This window comes from Ziziphus jujuba, chromosome 12 (genome assembly GCF_031755915.1).
Source record: "Ziziphus jujuba cultivar Dongzao chromosome 12, ASM3175591v1".
Taxonomy (NCBI): Eukaryota; Viridiplantae; Streptophyta; class Magnoliopsida; order Rosales; family Rhamnaceae; genus Ziziphus; species Ziziphus jujuba.
In genome coordinates this window covers 20524735-20539918 of record NC_083390.1, presented here as the reverse complement: position 1 = coordinate 20539918, position 15184 = coordinate 20524735, and the positions used below count along the sequence as shown (strand labels likewise).

The 15184-nt window shown below is 32.8% G+C and overlaps 1 protein-coding gene across 20 annotated transcripts in view; it reads left to right on the top strand.

The window, feature by feature from the left end:
* Positions 1-2897: 2897 nt before the first annotated feature.
* Positions 2898-15184, top strand: part of LOC107412730 (uncharacterized) — an 84500-nt gene continuing 72213 nt past the window's right edge. Inside the window, exons 1-6 of one of the 20 annotated variants that reach the window (XR_009635175.1) lie at positions 2900-3514; positions 4338-4422; positions 4508-4813; positions 5247-5900; positions 6730-6901; positions 8517-9569. Coding sequence is in view for 2 of the 20 variants with exons in the window: in XM_060813457.1 (XP_060669440.1) it covers positions 13024-13068; positions 13551-13661; positions 13829-13926; positions 14014-14089 (330 nt within the window). In the remaining 18 variants the exon portion in view is untranslated. Of the gene's footprint in view, positions 3515-4337; positions 4423-4507; positions 5914-6729; positions 6918-8516; positions 9570-12461; positions 12725-12792; positions 13069-13550; positions 13711-13828; positions 13927-14013; positions 14930-15184 lie in introns of those variants that run through there. The other 19 variants (XR_009635177.1, XR_009635176.1, XR_009635174.1 and 16 more) reach the window with 19 other exon arrangements.

Sequence of the window (15184 nt, the reverse complement as noted above, 5' to 3'; positions counted from 1 at the left end):
AAAATGATATAAATAAGTAAATTTTAAATGGATAAATGAAATACAATAAATGAAACTGCAGTTGATAATTTTTCTTAGTATATTGAGAAGCCCTAAATAATAAACGCAAGAAATAGAAACATTGTAACATTCATGTTTTTCATTAAAATATATTACCATAGATAATAAAACACTAAAAAAGCAGTAAATATCGGTAGTAACATGGAAAAATAAAAGAAGCAAATATTATTCTAGTAACCTGAACAATTTTTTTTTTTTTGGGTTGCACTCAACCAAGGAAAAAAAAAAAAAAAACAATGAAGAAATTTAGCACTTTTCAATAGTAAAGTTGCAAAATAAAATAAAAGAAAAAAATTGCCGAATAGGTGTTGCAGAGATAACCTTGATGGGCTTTGTTATGTTGGGTAATGTTTAATGATTTGGGCTTTAAAATGTTGGGTATAGTGCTACACACGCTTAACGGGGCTGCTCATAATACGTACCTTTTCTCTTTTTATTTATTTTTTTATTTTTTACGATTTATAATAGATACTTGTTATTAAAAAAAAAAATGTAATTTCATAATCCATTTTAAGGTTTAAAAGAAAAGAAAACAAATGGATATTAAATCAAACATATTTACTATAATGTATATCTAAATACTAATTTTTGGACTTAATAGTAGTTTCATTTTGAAAATAAAAGAAACAGTATCATATATTTTTATATGAATACAAATTTTTAAAAGTATGGTGCATTTTTTTTCACCTTTATTTTTAAAAATTATAATTTATCATATCACATTTCAGTTTATAACTTTTAAAATTTTGTACAAAAATCTTCTAAAAATAATTATAACATAGAAGCGATTTTACTTTTTCAGAGTTGTCAAATAGTCCAACACAATATCAAGTTAAATATTCACCAAAAAAAAAAAAAAAAAAACAATATGAAGTTAAATAGAAAGAAAGAAAATTATGTAAATCGTGCCATATTGTGATTGTTAAGTGTGTTGGTCTTTCCTTGCCGCATCCTAAACATTACAACCCGGGGATTGAACACTTTTTGTCATTTACTTTTTGACTGGAAAAAAGAAATCTAGTATAAATTGTTAGAAAATGTAATTTTTCATGATTTGTAGTTCTTAAAAATTTGTGAACAAACTTATGCATGGGCAGATGTTACTGAGTTTTGCAGCCGAATTTAAACAACTGGTCCCACATCGAGTATGGAATAGCTTCAACAGTTAATTAACAATTGTACGCGTTTTAGGAAATCAAAGAAAGACGCAAATAAATTAGATAAAACGGGTAGAAAAATTAAAAGATAATGTCAAGTATCATAAAAGAATCCAATGACTTTCCATGGAAAGTGCAATCTTATATATATTCTTAATAAGAAAAAAAGAAAATAATAAGAATGATAAAACATCTGATTAAGCCATGATAATGTAATCCATGTAAGCATCAGCTTTAGCCATCTTAATAAGAAAAAGAAAAAAAGAATGTTTGAAAAGAAAAAAAGAATGATAAAACATCAGAGCTTAAGCCATGATAGCAAACAGCTTTATATGGTCCTTTCCTATTCCTTCTATGTCGTAGGGTTAAAACCAAAAAATCTTTGTTGTTTCCTGATGTTTCCGCATGTCAGCATTTCGTATAGAGGTTATTATGTCAGCAATAGTGTCTTTATTCAGATAAACTCAGATTATTGTTGTACTCGAATTTTGATATAATCAGCTTAAGCCATCTTAATAAGAAAAAGAAAAAAAGAAAAGCATTGGTTTAAGGAAAGCATTGCGAAAAAGTCAATAGCTTATTTTCACTTATATATACGCCACTGCATCCCCTAATTGTTCTGCATGCGCAACAACTTCCACTGCATTAACAAAAGAGTTCTGCATCTGCTTATTCTTATTTCTGATTTTTCCATTTCCATACCAGTTTCTATATCTTGTGATGTCCAACGAGATTTTTGTGTTTTTGATGGCCACTTTGATTGGTTTACTACAGTTGATGTACGAAGGAAGGAACGCCTCACCATTTCATACGCATTATACCAGTATGGTATTATTTTTTGTTTCTTTGTTTGTCCATGTCGTTGCAGCAATCGCAGATAAAGAATTACCTCAAAATCCAAATTATACTGGAATTATATCTAAAACTAAGCTCTTTTCTGGGTGTTTTGCTTTGAATATGCTCGTACTTATCCTCATTCCACCTTTTGGATGGTTTACCTTGGCCTCGTGTATTGCTTGCTTTGTGAAGGCAATTTACAAATCATTATTTGATTTACTAAAACAATTGCCACTTCAGGAAGTTATTCAAGTCATCCTGACATGGGGAAGTGGAATGTATGGCCATAATCATCCCGGTTCCAATGGAGAAGACAATAATAGGCCTCCTGTCTAGCCTGAACTCGTTGAAGTTGGATACCAAATGTAACAGTACTAGAGTTTTTCTAGGTTTTTTGTTTTTTTTTTTTTCTTGTTGTTGAATAGGGGATGTCATTGTCCAACATAATAGGCCTTCTATCCATGTAGACGTATAAACGTATGAACTAGTTGTTATGCTGGATGAGCAGTTGAATGAAAAAATAAGAAGAAAAATTCAAATTATGTTATTTTTGTGTAATTGGTTATCTATTTAAAATGTGGTTGGTAAAATTTTTGACTTTGTTAATTGGCCAAATAACTCAATAAATTGTTGAGTTCCATCCAAATTCCAAAGTATCAGCAAATAAATGAATTCATTAATATTTATATATATAATATTTTTTTGTTAATTGGTCAAATAACTCAATAAATTATTGAGTTCCATCCAAAGTATCAGCAAACAAATGAATTCGTTAATATCTATATATATATATGATATTTTTTTGTTAAATGAATTCGTTAATATATTTTTTTGGTAAAAGAATTCGTTAATATTTGTCAACATTTCAAAGCTGCCCGGGAATATTTTACCGTCAGCGTAAAATTATAGAGTAATTTCAAAATAATTCCCTTATTTTAATCTCACACTGGCGGAGACCCTTGTGAAGAAACAGTGATCGTCGGCCATGTTTGAAAGCTCAAAGAGTAATCCCAATAAACTCGAAATTAGGGATTTGCATAGAGGAAGATGAAGCACACGATTTCTTCGATGGCCAGATAGGTGGTCGTAGAGCCGCCGTTACACGACGGTAAATCCTTTGACAAAACATATAAACAGAGCCTTAGGCTATCCTGTTTGGTTTTTGGGAAAGTGTGAGGAAAGTTAAAAAAATAAATAAATAAATAAATAATAATAATAATAATAATAAATGGAAATAAAAAGAAAAAGAGGGAAAAAGGTTGATCTTTCATTGTTATCTATGTTTGTTTCCATGGCCTTGTTAAAAAGGTGCTTTGTAGCTCCATCGGCTTCTGGTGGTGCGCCTGCGTTTTTGAGTTCGGGTCCTGTTATGAGGGGCCAGTACGGTGATTTTGGTGCGGTGACGCTTGACTAATGTAAGCACGATATGTCGCAGAAACAAATCCAACTCCAGCCCTGAGGTTAGTGTTTTTTATTTTTATTATTTTTCAATTTCTAAATTTATGAAATTTTAGTTCTGGGTTTGTTGCTAAGAATTTTGTATGAGGGAAAGAAAAATGAAGAATTCATGACCTGACTAGAGTCTCAGTCGAAGTAAGATTCTTTAGAACTATGAGAATATTCATATATAGTCCACCCGAGTAAAAATTAAAATCTAATTTTCATAGTCCAGAGAGTAGAAAATCAATGAACTTTGAGCTGAATTGGTAATAAGAAAACTGTGTGTGAAAGGAATCCAATTATTTGATAGTAGGATATATCTATGAGTTTGTTCATATGGATAACTGTTTTAATTCCAAAATCATTTTCCACAACCGGTCTAATTCGATTTATGGTATTGTTTGCACAAATGTGATAGTTTTGGTAATTTTTGAGAGATCATGATTGGTATATTGTCTTATAACTTTCAGTTGAATACTTATAGCTACATTTTAAGTGGAATATTTCCTCCAGGGATTGGGGAGTTCCGCTGAAATGGTAAAATTTGTAGCAATCAATGCCAGGCCAACCATACTAGTTTATTTCCCATTCACTTCCTCAAGCAGTGTCGAGGGCATTAATTGGCAGATGTTTTGACAGGGCCCTAATCTAGAATATTACATGTGAAGATGTCCTTTCTTTTCTTTTCTGAAGCTATAAGATTACCATTTTTCAGTTATTCCCTTTAACTTTTTAACTACTGAATGTTGAATATTTTGAGTTTCCGTTGAATTAATCCCACGGCATGTTTCTTGATTCACAATATGATATCAAATAATTTTCTGTTGTGCATGATGCTTGCAGATCTTTTTTTATATAAGCTTCTCTTAGAGCAGGCTACTACAACTGGTTGCTCAGTTTGGTTGGAGTTTAAGAATAGGAAGGATAGGTATGTCTTCCTTTTATGACAAGGATTGAAATTGTCTGGTTTTTGCATTGAAATGCTGAAGTGATTGATTTTTGCTTTACTATAGGATAAAGCAGGAATGGGATCTGGCACTTGTTCATGTGCTCACTGTTGCAGCATGCAATGCTATTATTGTTTTGTTGCTTGCTCCTTGTCGTTCATCTGGGAACATGTTCCGGTTTGATTTGCAAAATACATTGCAGAAGCTCCCAAACAACATATTTCAAAGAAGCTATCCGCTGAGGGAATTGGATCTACAAAAGAGAATACACTCTTTCTTCTATAAGGCTGCCGAGTTGTGTATGGCTGGGTTAAATGCTGGAGCAGTGCAAGGTTCTTTATCAAATTATCTAGCCAGTAAGAAGGAGGGAAGGTATGAAGCAAAAGAAAACCTACTTAAACTGTTTCTTTTGTAAAACTAAATAGTACTGATTAGAGTTCAACAATAAGAATGAAGAAACCGTTGTGACTTCTCTGAAAGTTTAAATATCAAAGAATTTACCCTGCAAGCTTGAGAAGCATTGGTTTATGAACTAAAGAAAAAAATTATTGAAGAACTATTCTATGATGGATGAAAAAGGAATTAGTTTTTGGTTGTGCTGTAAGTATAATTTTTATATGTTATGTTTACATATTTCAAATATAACATTCTTTGGGGAATGTCATGAATTTGGAATAGATTTATGGGTTTAAGAAGAGTTGTTATTTGAAAAAAAACATGTTGCCCTTGATTGTTGTTTTCGGTGAAATATTCGGCTTAGTTACCATAATAAATTAAATTGGCCAAACAAATTTGTTCTCTGCAGTTGTTAACTTGTTTGACGGGTTAGCTGTGTCAATACCAAGTACAAGCACTAATGCACTTGGTTATGGTGGCTTTCCTAGGACTTTATGCTAACATGAGATATCAGCTCTTGGGTGGGGATATGACAGGGCAATGTTCAACCACGTTGATGTCATTAGAGGGGGGCTGTTTTTCAGCATAGCATTGAAGTTTTTCTCTATGAAACACGTATTGGCTGCTTATATTTGCTACTTATGTGAGACATTTAAATTGGTTTCCCCTTATTTTTTGGTGTGACTTTGCTAGGGGCTTTTATTTATTTATTTATTTTTTCCACCTTCGTGATCTTTACTGTTTGGTCTTCTAAAGATATGTTATTCTTATGGTTTCATCTGAATGATTATCCGTTAGTTGTCTTAATTTTTCCTTGTCTCATATTGAGTATCTTCACTATCAATATGCTTACCAGTGGGATTTTTCTTTTTCTTTCTCTTTTTTCTTTTTTTAATAAATTTGAAAAGTGGGTGGGATAGTTATGATTTTACCTGAGGGAACCCATTCAATTTCTAAAAAGGATTACTAATCCTTAACTTTTCGAGGAATCCTTCATCAGTGGTCAGTGCGCTACTGGATTGATCTAGTTTCCAGAGCTAGCACTATTGGAATATCAGCAGGGGTATGCAAATTTGGTAATTTCATTTTTGTTTATTTAATTATTTGTTTATCTGTTTAGTTTTTTTTTTTTTTTTTTTTTTACTTTTCTTGTTAAAACTAATTAAGCAATTTACGTTTGGTTAGAGGGGGATGGTATTCTTTTTTTTTTTGGGGGGTTTTGTTTCATATATGGCTGCATCTGAATTTGACTTGGGGAGTATTTGGCTTTTGGTTTAGTGGAGTATATATCTTAAAAGGGTTGTATTCTTTTTAATTATTTTAAATTGTATGATATGTTAGAATCACCAGTACTGGATGGTACTTCATTTTAGATTTTAAGTGTGTAATTCTAATATATTGCTTCAGATGTAAGATGTATATAAAAATTGTTGCTTTAAAAGGAATAAAAATATATGCAGGGAATCATAAACAATGTTTAGATTTGTTGATGATGAACGAACTTTTCGCCATTTTATCCATTTTGATTGGTTGATGTATCAAGGAAAATGTCCCTCCCCATTTGAAACACATTAAGAAAACTATGGTTTTGTTTCTTTAATTTTCTGTGTCAATATTGCATCAAAAACATATTTACAACTACCTCATTCTCATAACCGAATCAAGCTGGGATTACTTCTAAAATTAAGCTATTTTCTGGATCTTTAGCCTGCTTGAATATGCTCATACTCATCCTCCTTCCTCCTTTGGTTCATTTTTGCTTTGTGTATTGCTTACTTTGTGAAGGTCATTTCCAATTCATTTTTGCCTTGTGTATTGCTTACTTTGTGAAGGTCATTTCCGAGTTCATTTATCATACACTTAAAGAATTGCTAACACACGGTGTTATTCAGGTCCTCCAAACACAAAGCGCAGAATAGACAACCATCAACCCAGTTTGAATGGGGAACACAATAGGCCTCCTGTCTAGTGTGAACTTGCTGTTATATTAGCCGAGCTGCAATCAAGAATACTTGCCAAGAAGTTTGATGAAATAATAGAACTTCTATAACTAGAGCTTTTAAGGTATTGATATTTAAAGGTACTTTGTTCCTTTTTTTCTTTTTTTTTTTCTTTTTTTTTTTTTTTTTTTTTTTTTTTTCTCTTTTCTGAAAGAAGGTTCTTTAGTTTTTCTTGTTGTTGACTAGAAAATCTCATTGTTGACTTGAGTAAAGGCCTAGAAAATGTAGAAAAAAACTTTAGTGGGAGTACGGGCTACTGCAATTTGATTCAGCGTGTAAGGATATTATTAGAAAAAGTTTTTATGATATATGTTTTGATGCTGAAAGTTATATTGTTGTACTTGATTTCTGTTGAAAGTTTGGTCCTCTGGCTTTTGAACAAAAGTGACTCTGTTTCTTGAATTTATGCTTGCTGCCTTGCTCAGCTTGCTCTGTGTTGGTGATTTGCTAGTAATTAGAAAAATTATTAATTCCAGACATTGTAGTGTTATCAGTGTTTAAAAAAGGATGCTATCATAGTGAAGTGTGTTTGCTCTGCTTTTGATTTATAAACCTTGGAATGTTACTAGAGCTTTGGCTTAGGGGAATGGTTGTTTCAAATGGTTTCCAAAAATAATGCTGCATTATAGATTAATAGAAAGCACTGCCTCACCTGAGAGAGAATTTCACACTTGTTTGAATTTGCGTTGAAGATATAGCGTTTATGTTGTCACCATTATGATGTTTATAGAATATAATTTCAATAGTTTTAGTTGGGAAAAAAAAAAAGTTTGGGAAATCATTTGTGATCCTCTGTTATATATTCAAAGGCAGCTTAGCAAATTATTTTGACAAATTCATTTATATATTTATTTGCTGATCAAGTATCAATTTTGAACTGGCTTATTTAGTAGGATATTTGACAGTAAATGATTTTCAAAATTTTGTGTTGATCTGTGTTCATAATGGATTACTCTAAAGTATCTTCTTGTTCGTGTAAATTTTGCTTGTGAGTTGATCATTGCTGGACCAACTTAGATAGAATTGTGACAAAGAAGGATAAATTTAATTTCATGATTAGGCATAAGGCTTTCTTCCAAACTAAGAAAGTGCATTGAAAATCTTATTACAAGAAGTAGCATGATTAGGCAGGATTGAAGAATATATATGGAGCTGGAAATAACTTTGGTAGAACAGAGCAAAGTAGCTAGAAGCAATAGATAATAAAAATGACTGTAACTTAAAACTGAAAAAGCCTAAATGAATTTCTTAAATCTCAAGCTTACATCTTTATGAGGCATTTGTAATGCCTTAATATTATGAAGTTCCCATGAGAAGTTGTCAGCTCTTACAAGGACCTTTTACTGTGATGTTAGATGCTAATTTTGGTGATGGTCTCAATGAAAAGTTTCCCTAGTGCTTATTGGCTTTCATAACTGGTACTCACATTTGGTGTAATCCTATATCTTTTCTATACCATGTCTATTGCCATGCGTTTATAATTTCTCATGTGTATTCCTATTTTATAGCGTTTTCTCCCGTAGACTATGCTTACTCATGAATATGGGCAGTGTTTATATAATATCTTCTCTCTCATTATATTAGTATTTATAACCTACCACGAACACTGCTTATGTATTTTATAAACATATTATTGTCTCAAGAAGGATATTTTCATTCGGTTATTTGCATTTCACTAGAGAATTGACCTGTACAAGGTGCATGGTACTCTGAAGGGAAAGACTGATTCATGGATCCTTGCTCACAATGGGGGTGATGTCAATATCATGAAGGCTGGACCTCAAGCAAACAAGAGTCTATTACTAACCTCTTTAATGAAGATGCAAATGAAGATGCTTGACTTTCAAGTTAGAACTTCTAAGATTAGGTGCAGTCTTTGCATTGACATTTTTGCGAGTTGCTGTCACCGCAGGTGCTTCAAGAATGTGTATAACAGGGCAGAGTGGAAGAGGGAACGGAAGTAAATTCACTTGAAATTTTGGGATATATATATATATATATATAGCGAGGAGGGCAAATATTCATTTTAGAGCCACCAATAGCCTTTGAATCGAATAGAGTATCTTCCTTTTCGTCTTGCCCACTTGCATCCTGTTGTATTTCCTACATGTTTTGGGATTATATATACGGTCCATTGTTGTTGAATATTTGATAAGTTCATTCTTTCAATTCTGATACTTCCTTGTGTCACGTCCCGCGAAAAAGGACTTCCCGATAGCGAAGCAAGTTGGGAACCTGCTATCGCGCTTTGGCAATTTGAAGATCATATCAAGAGGTTCCATGAAGCAAGCTCGACGAGGACGTCGACGGCATAGGTGGGGGAGAATGTCACGGTTGAAGCATTTCATCAAACACTTGGTGAGCATTCTCTCCATTTTGGGCCTTACAATCCATTTTGGGCCTTATAATCCACTTTGGGCCTATTTTGGGCCTTACAATGGGCCAAGCACCTAGAATGGTGTAGAATTCTCTAGAACCTTGTGGAGAACTCTAGGTCAAGCCATGTACATATCCATTCTAGATGCTTCTTTAGATATTTTATGTAAAGTAGGTGGGAAAGTAGGTGGGAACCATTCTCCACCGTAGGATTAAAGCAATTATAGCCGTAGGATTAAGCTTTGTATGCCTATAAATAGGTGGAGGCCTCATTTGGCCAAACCATCCAAGGATCCAAGAATCCAAGCTTTTCTTGTAAAGCTCTCTCTTAAGCAATATACTTTCATTCTTCCAAACTCTCTTTGTGCTCTAGCTTTCTTTGCTTAGCTTTCTCTTTTAGTGGGCAAAAGGCTTACTTAGTTGCAACAAAGGGTCGGAATAGCAACTAAGGCCGCACGGCTTGAAGGGTAAACAAACAAGTCCGTGACACTTGGTACCCACCCAATAGACAACGAATCTCTCTCGCATGAAACTCGCACATACACAGGAGGAAAGTTCACATAGAATTGGTTATATGTTTTCATGTTCACTTGACATTTTTACAGTAAATTTCGAAAATAAAAAACAATTAACAAAAAGGAAATGAAGATGATCTAATTATGATGTGACAAATAATAATACATTAAAAAAATGATATAAATAAGCAAATCTTAAATGGATAAATGAAATATAAGAAAGGAAACTGTAGTTGATATTTTTCTAAGTATATGGAGAAGCCCTAAAAAATAGACACAAGAGGAAGTAACATTCAAGTTTTTCATTAAAATATATTACCATAAATAATAAAACATTAAAAAAGCACTAAGTATCGGTAGTAATATGGGTAGTAATATTGAACAATAAAAGAAGCAAATATTATTCTAGCAAGCTGAAGAAATTTATTTGTTTATTTATTTTTGCAGTCTATCAGAAAAAAATGAAGAAATTAGCACTTTTCAGTAGTAAAGTTGCAATATATATATATACATATACAAAGCACGTTAGGTGTGAAAGAGATAACCTTGATGGGCTTTATTATGTTGGGCAATGTTTAATTTGGGATTTGGGCTTTAATATGTTGGGCATAGTGTTACATTCACGGGGCTGTTCATAATATGTGCCTTTTTTTTTTTTTTGTTTTTGAAGTTTATAATAGATTTTTATTTAACGAGTTACAATAGATACTTAATAAGTTTGTTATTCAAAAAAAAAAAAAATTAATTTCATAATCCATTTTAAGGTTTAAAAGAAAACAAATTGGATACTAAATCAAGCATATTCACCAAACTGTATATCTAAATACTAATTATTGGATTTGATAGCAGTTTCATTTTGGAAATAAAAGAAAGAGTATGATACATTTTCATATGAATACAAAATTCCAAAAGTATGGTACATTTTTGTCATCTTTTTTTTTTGAAAATTATAATTTATTATATCACATTTCAATTTATAACTTTTAAATTTATCAAAAACCTTTTAAAAATAATTATAACATAGAAGCGATTTTACATTTTAGAATTGTTGAATAGTCCAACACAATATCAAACTAAATAGAAAGAAAAAAGATTATGTTAAATCGTGCCATATTGTGATTGTTAGCTTGTTGGTCTTTCCTTCCCGCATGAACCCCTAATTATTACAACCTGGGGATTGAACACTTTTTGTCATTTACTTTTTTGATTGAAAAAAAGAAAAAAAGAAAAAGAAATCTAGTATGAATTGTTAGAAAATATAATTCTTCAAGTTTTATTATTCTTAAAAATTTGTAAACAATCTTATGCATAAGCAGATTGAGTATGCAATAGCTTATTCAACAATTAATCAACAAGTGCATGCGTTTAAGAAGAAGAAAGAGACAAATAAATTCATATTTGGTCCAATCAGAACTGATTTTATTAGTTCCGTATTCGAAATTTAAATTCAACACGAATATATACCACATAAACGGGGAGAATTATAATGTCATGTTTTATACTTTTTTTTCCCAAAATTGGCGGGAAATTACATGTGAGAGGCGGGAGTTCCAATGCGTGCGTTCCAATCAACAAGTTCTGCATCCACTTACTTGCTAGTGCGGTAAAAATGTCCTGCATCCGCTTACAGCTTATATATACGAATTCCACTGCATCCAAATCAACAAGTTCTGCATCCGCTTATAGCTTATATATACGAATTCCACTGCTTCCCAATCAACAAGTTCTGCATCCGCTTACAGTTTCTTATTTCTTGTTTCTTATTTATAGTGATGTCCAACAAGATTTTTGTATTTTTGATGGCCACTTTGATTGGTTTGCTACAGTTGATGTACGAAGCAAAGAATGTCTCACCATTTGATACGCATTATACCACTATGGTATTATTTTTTGTTTCTTTGTTTGTCTATGTCATTGCAGAAACCGCAGATAAAGAATTACCTCAACCTCAAAATCCAAATTACACTGGAATTATGTCTAAAACTAAGCTCTTTTCTGGGTGTTTTGCCTTGAATATGCTCCTACTTATCCTCATTCCACCTTTTGGATGGTTCATCTTGGCCTTGTGTATTGCTTACTTTGTGAAGGTAATTTACAAATCATTATTTGATTTACTAAAACAAATGCCATTTCCTGAATTGATTCAAGTCATCCTGACATGGCTAAGCGGAGTGCATGGCCATAATCATCCCGGTTCGAACGGAGAAGACAATAATAAGCCTCCTGTCTAGCGTGAACGAGTTGAAGTTGGATATGAGATGTAATACTAAAACAATTGCAATTTCGTGAAGTTATTCAAGTCTTCCTGACATGGGGAAGTGGAATATATGTACAGAATCATCCCGGTTCGAATGGAGAAGACAATACTAGACCTCCTGTCTGGCCTGAACTCGTTGAAGTTGAATATGAAATGTAATAGAACTAGAGTTTTTTTAGGTTTTTTGTTTTTTTTTTCTTGTTGAATAGGAGATGTCATTGTTGAACATAATAGGCCTTCTATGTATGTAGACGTGTGAACTAGCTGTTAGATGAGCAGTTCGATGAAATAATATGAAGAAAAATTCAAATTGTGTTATTTTTGTGTAATTGGTTATCCATTTAAAATGTGTTTGGTAAAATTTTTGAATCTGTTAATTGGCCAAAAACTCAATAATTTTTCAGTTCCATCCAAAGTATTAGCAAATAAATGAATTCATTAATCTATATATATATTATTTTTTTGTTAAATGAAATCGTTAATATTTGTCAACAATGCAAAGCTAACTGGGAATATTTTACCGTCAGCGCTAAATTATAGAGTAATTTCAAAATAATTCCATTATTTCAATCTCATACTGGCAGAGACCCCGGCGAAGAAACAGAGATCGTCGGCCATGTTTGAAAGCTCAAAGAGTAATCCCAATAAACCCGAAATTAGGGATATGCATAGAGGAAGATCAAGCCCACGATGTCTTCTATGGCCGGAGAGGTGATCATAAAGCCGACGTTACACGACGGTAAATCTTTTGCCAAAACATATAAATAGAGCCTTAGGCTATCCTGTTTGGTTTTTGGGAAAGTGTGAGGAAAGTAAAAAATAATAATAATAAAAAAAAATAAAAAGAAAAAAAGGGAAAAAGTTAAAACAGGGAAAAAGTTTGGTCTTTTATTGTTTTCTATTTTTGATTCCATGGCTTTGTTGAAAAGGTGCTTTGTGCCTCCATCGGCTTCTGGTGGTGCGCCTGCGTCTTCGAGTTTTGGTCCTGTTATGAAGGGCCAGTACGGTGCGTTTGGTGCAGTGACGCTTGACTAAGGGATGCTCACGATATGTCTCAGAAGCCAATCCAACTCCAGCCCTGAGGTTAGTGTTTTTTTTTTCCCTAAATTTATGAAATTTTTAGTCTGGGTTTGTTGCTAAGAATTTTGTATGAGGGAAAGAAAAATGAAGAATTCATGACCTGACTAGAGTCTCAGTAGAAGTAAGATTCTTTAAAACTGTGAGACTTTTCATTTATAGTCCACCCGAGTAAAAATTAAAATCTAATTTTCATAGTGCAGAGAGTAGAAAATCAATGAACTTTGAGCTGAATTGGTAATAAGAAAACTGTGTGAAAGGAATCTAATTATCTGATAGTAATATATATATCTGTGAGTTTGTTCGAGTTCATATAGAGAACTGTTTTAATTCCAAAATCATTTTCCACAACCGGTCTAATTTAATTTATCGTATTGGCTGCAAAACTGTGATAGTTTTGGTAATTTTTGAGAGATCATGATTGGTATAGTCTTATAACTTTCAGTTGAATACTTTTAGCTACATTTTAACTAGAATATTTCCTCCAGGGATTTGTGAGTTACGCTGAAATTGTAAAATTTGTAGCAATCAATGCCAGGCCAACCATATTAGTTTATTTCCCGTTCACTTCCTCAAGCAGTGTCGAGGGATATTGGCAGGTGATTTGGCAGGGCCCCAATGCTAAAGCTATAAAATTACCAATTTTCAGTTATTCCCTTAACTTTTTTAACTGTTGAATGTTGAATATTTTGAGTTTCCATTGAATTAATCCCATGGCATGGTTCTTAATTCACAATATGATATGGAATGCTTTTCTGTTGTGCAGGATGCTTGCAGATCCTTCTTTTTATATAAGCTTCTTTTAGAGCAGCCTACTACAATTGGTTGCTCACTTTGGTTGGAGTTTAAGAATAGGAAGGATAGGTCTGTCTTCCTTTTATGAAAAGGGATTGAAATTGTCTGGTTTTTTGCATTGAAATGCTGAAGTAATCGATGTTTGCTTTACTATAGGATAAAGCAAGAATGGGATCTGGCACTTGTTCACGTGCTCGCTGTTGCAGCATGCGATGCTATTGTTGTTTGGTAGCTTGCTCCTTGTCGTTCATATGGGAACTTGTTCCGGTTTGATTTGCAAAGTACATTGCAGAAGCTCCCAAACAACATATTTGAAAGAAGTTATCCGCTGAGGGAATTTGATCTACAAAAGAGAATACACTCTTCTATAAGGCTGCCGAGTTGTGTATGGCTGGGCTAACTGCTGGGGTGGTGCAACGTTCTTTATCAAATTATCTTAGCCAGTAAGGAGGGAAGGCATGAAGCAAAAGAAAGCCCACTTAAACTGTTTCTTTTGTAACTAAGTAGTACTGATTAGAGTTTATCAATAAGAATGAAGAAACCATTGTGACTTCTCTGAAAGCTTAAATATCAAAGAATTTACCCTGCACCCTTGAGAAGCGTTGGTTTATGAACTTAAGAAAAAAATTATTGAAGAACTATTCTATGATGGATGAAAATAGAATAATTTTTTGTTGTGCTGTGACTATAATATTTATATGTTATATTTACATATTTCAAATATAAACATTCTCTGGGGACTGTCATGAATTTCGAATAGATTTATGGGTTTAAGAAGAGTCGTTATTTGAAAAAAACATGTTGCCCTTGATAGTTGTTTTTGGTGAAATATTCAGCTTAATTTCCATAACAAATTAAATTGGTCAAACTAATTTTGTTCTCTGCAGTTGTTAACTTGTTTGGCAGGTTATCTGCATCAATACCGAGTACAAGCACTAATGCACTTGGTTATGGTGGCTTTCCTAGGAAGTTATGCTAACGTGAAATGTCAGCTCTTATGTGGATATGACAGAGCAATGTTCAACCACTTTGATGTCATTAAAGTGGCACTGTTTTTCAGCATAGCATTGAGGTTTTTCTCTATGAAACACTTACTGGCTGCTTGTATTTGCTACATATGGGAGCCATTTAAATTGGTTTCCCACATTTTTGGTCTGACTCTGCTAGTGGCTTTTGTTATTTTTATTTTTTATTTTTTCCACCTTTGTGAACTTTACTTTTTGGTCATCTAATGATATGTTATTCTTATGGTTTCATCTGAATGATTGTGCTTTGGTTGTCTTAATTTTTCCTCGTCTCGTATTGAGTATCTTCATTATCAATATGC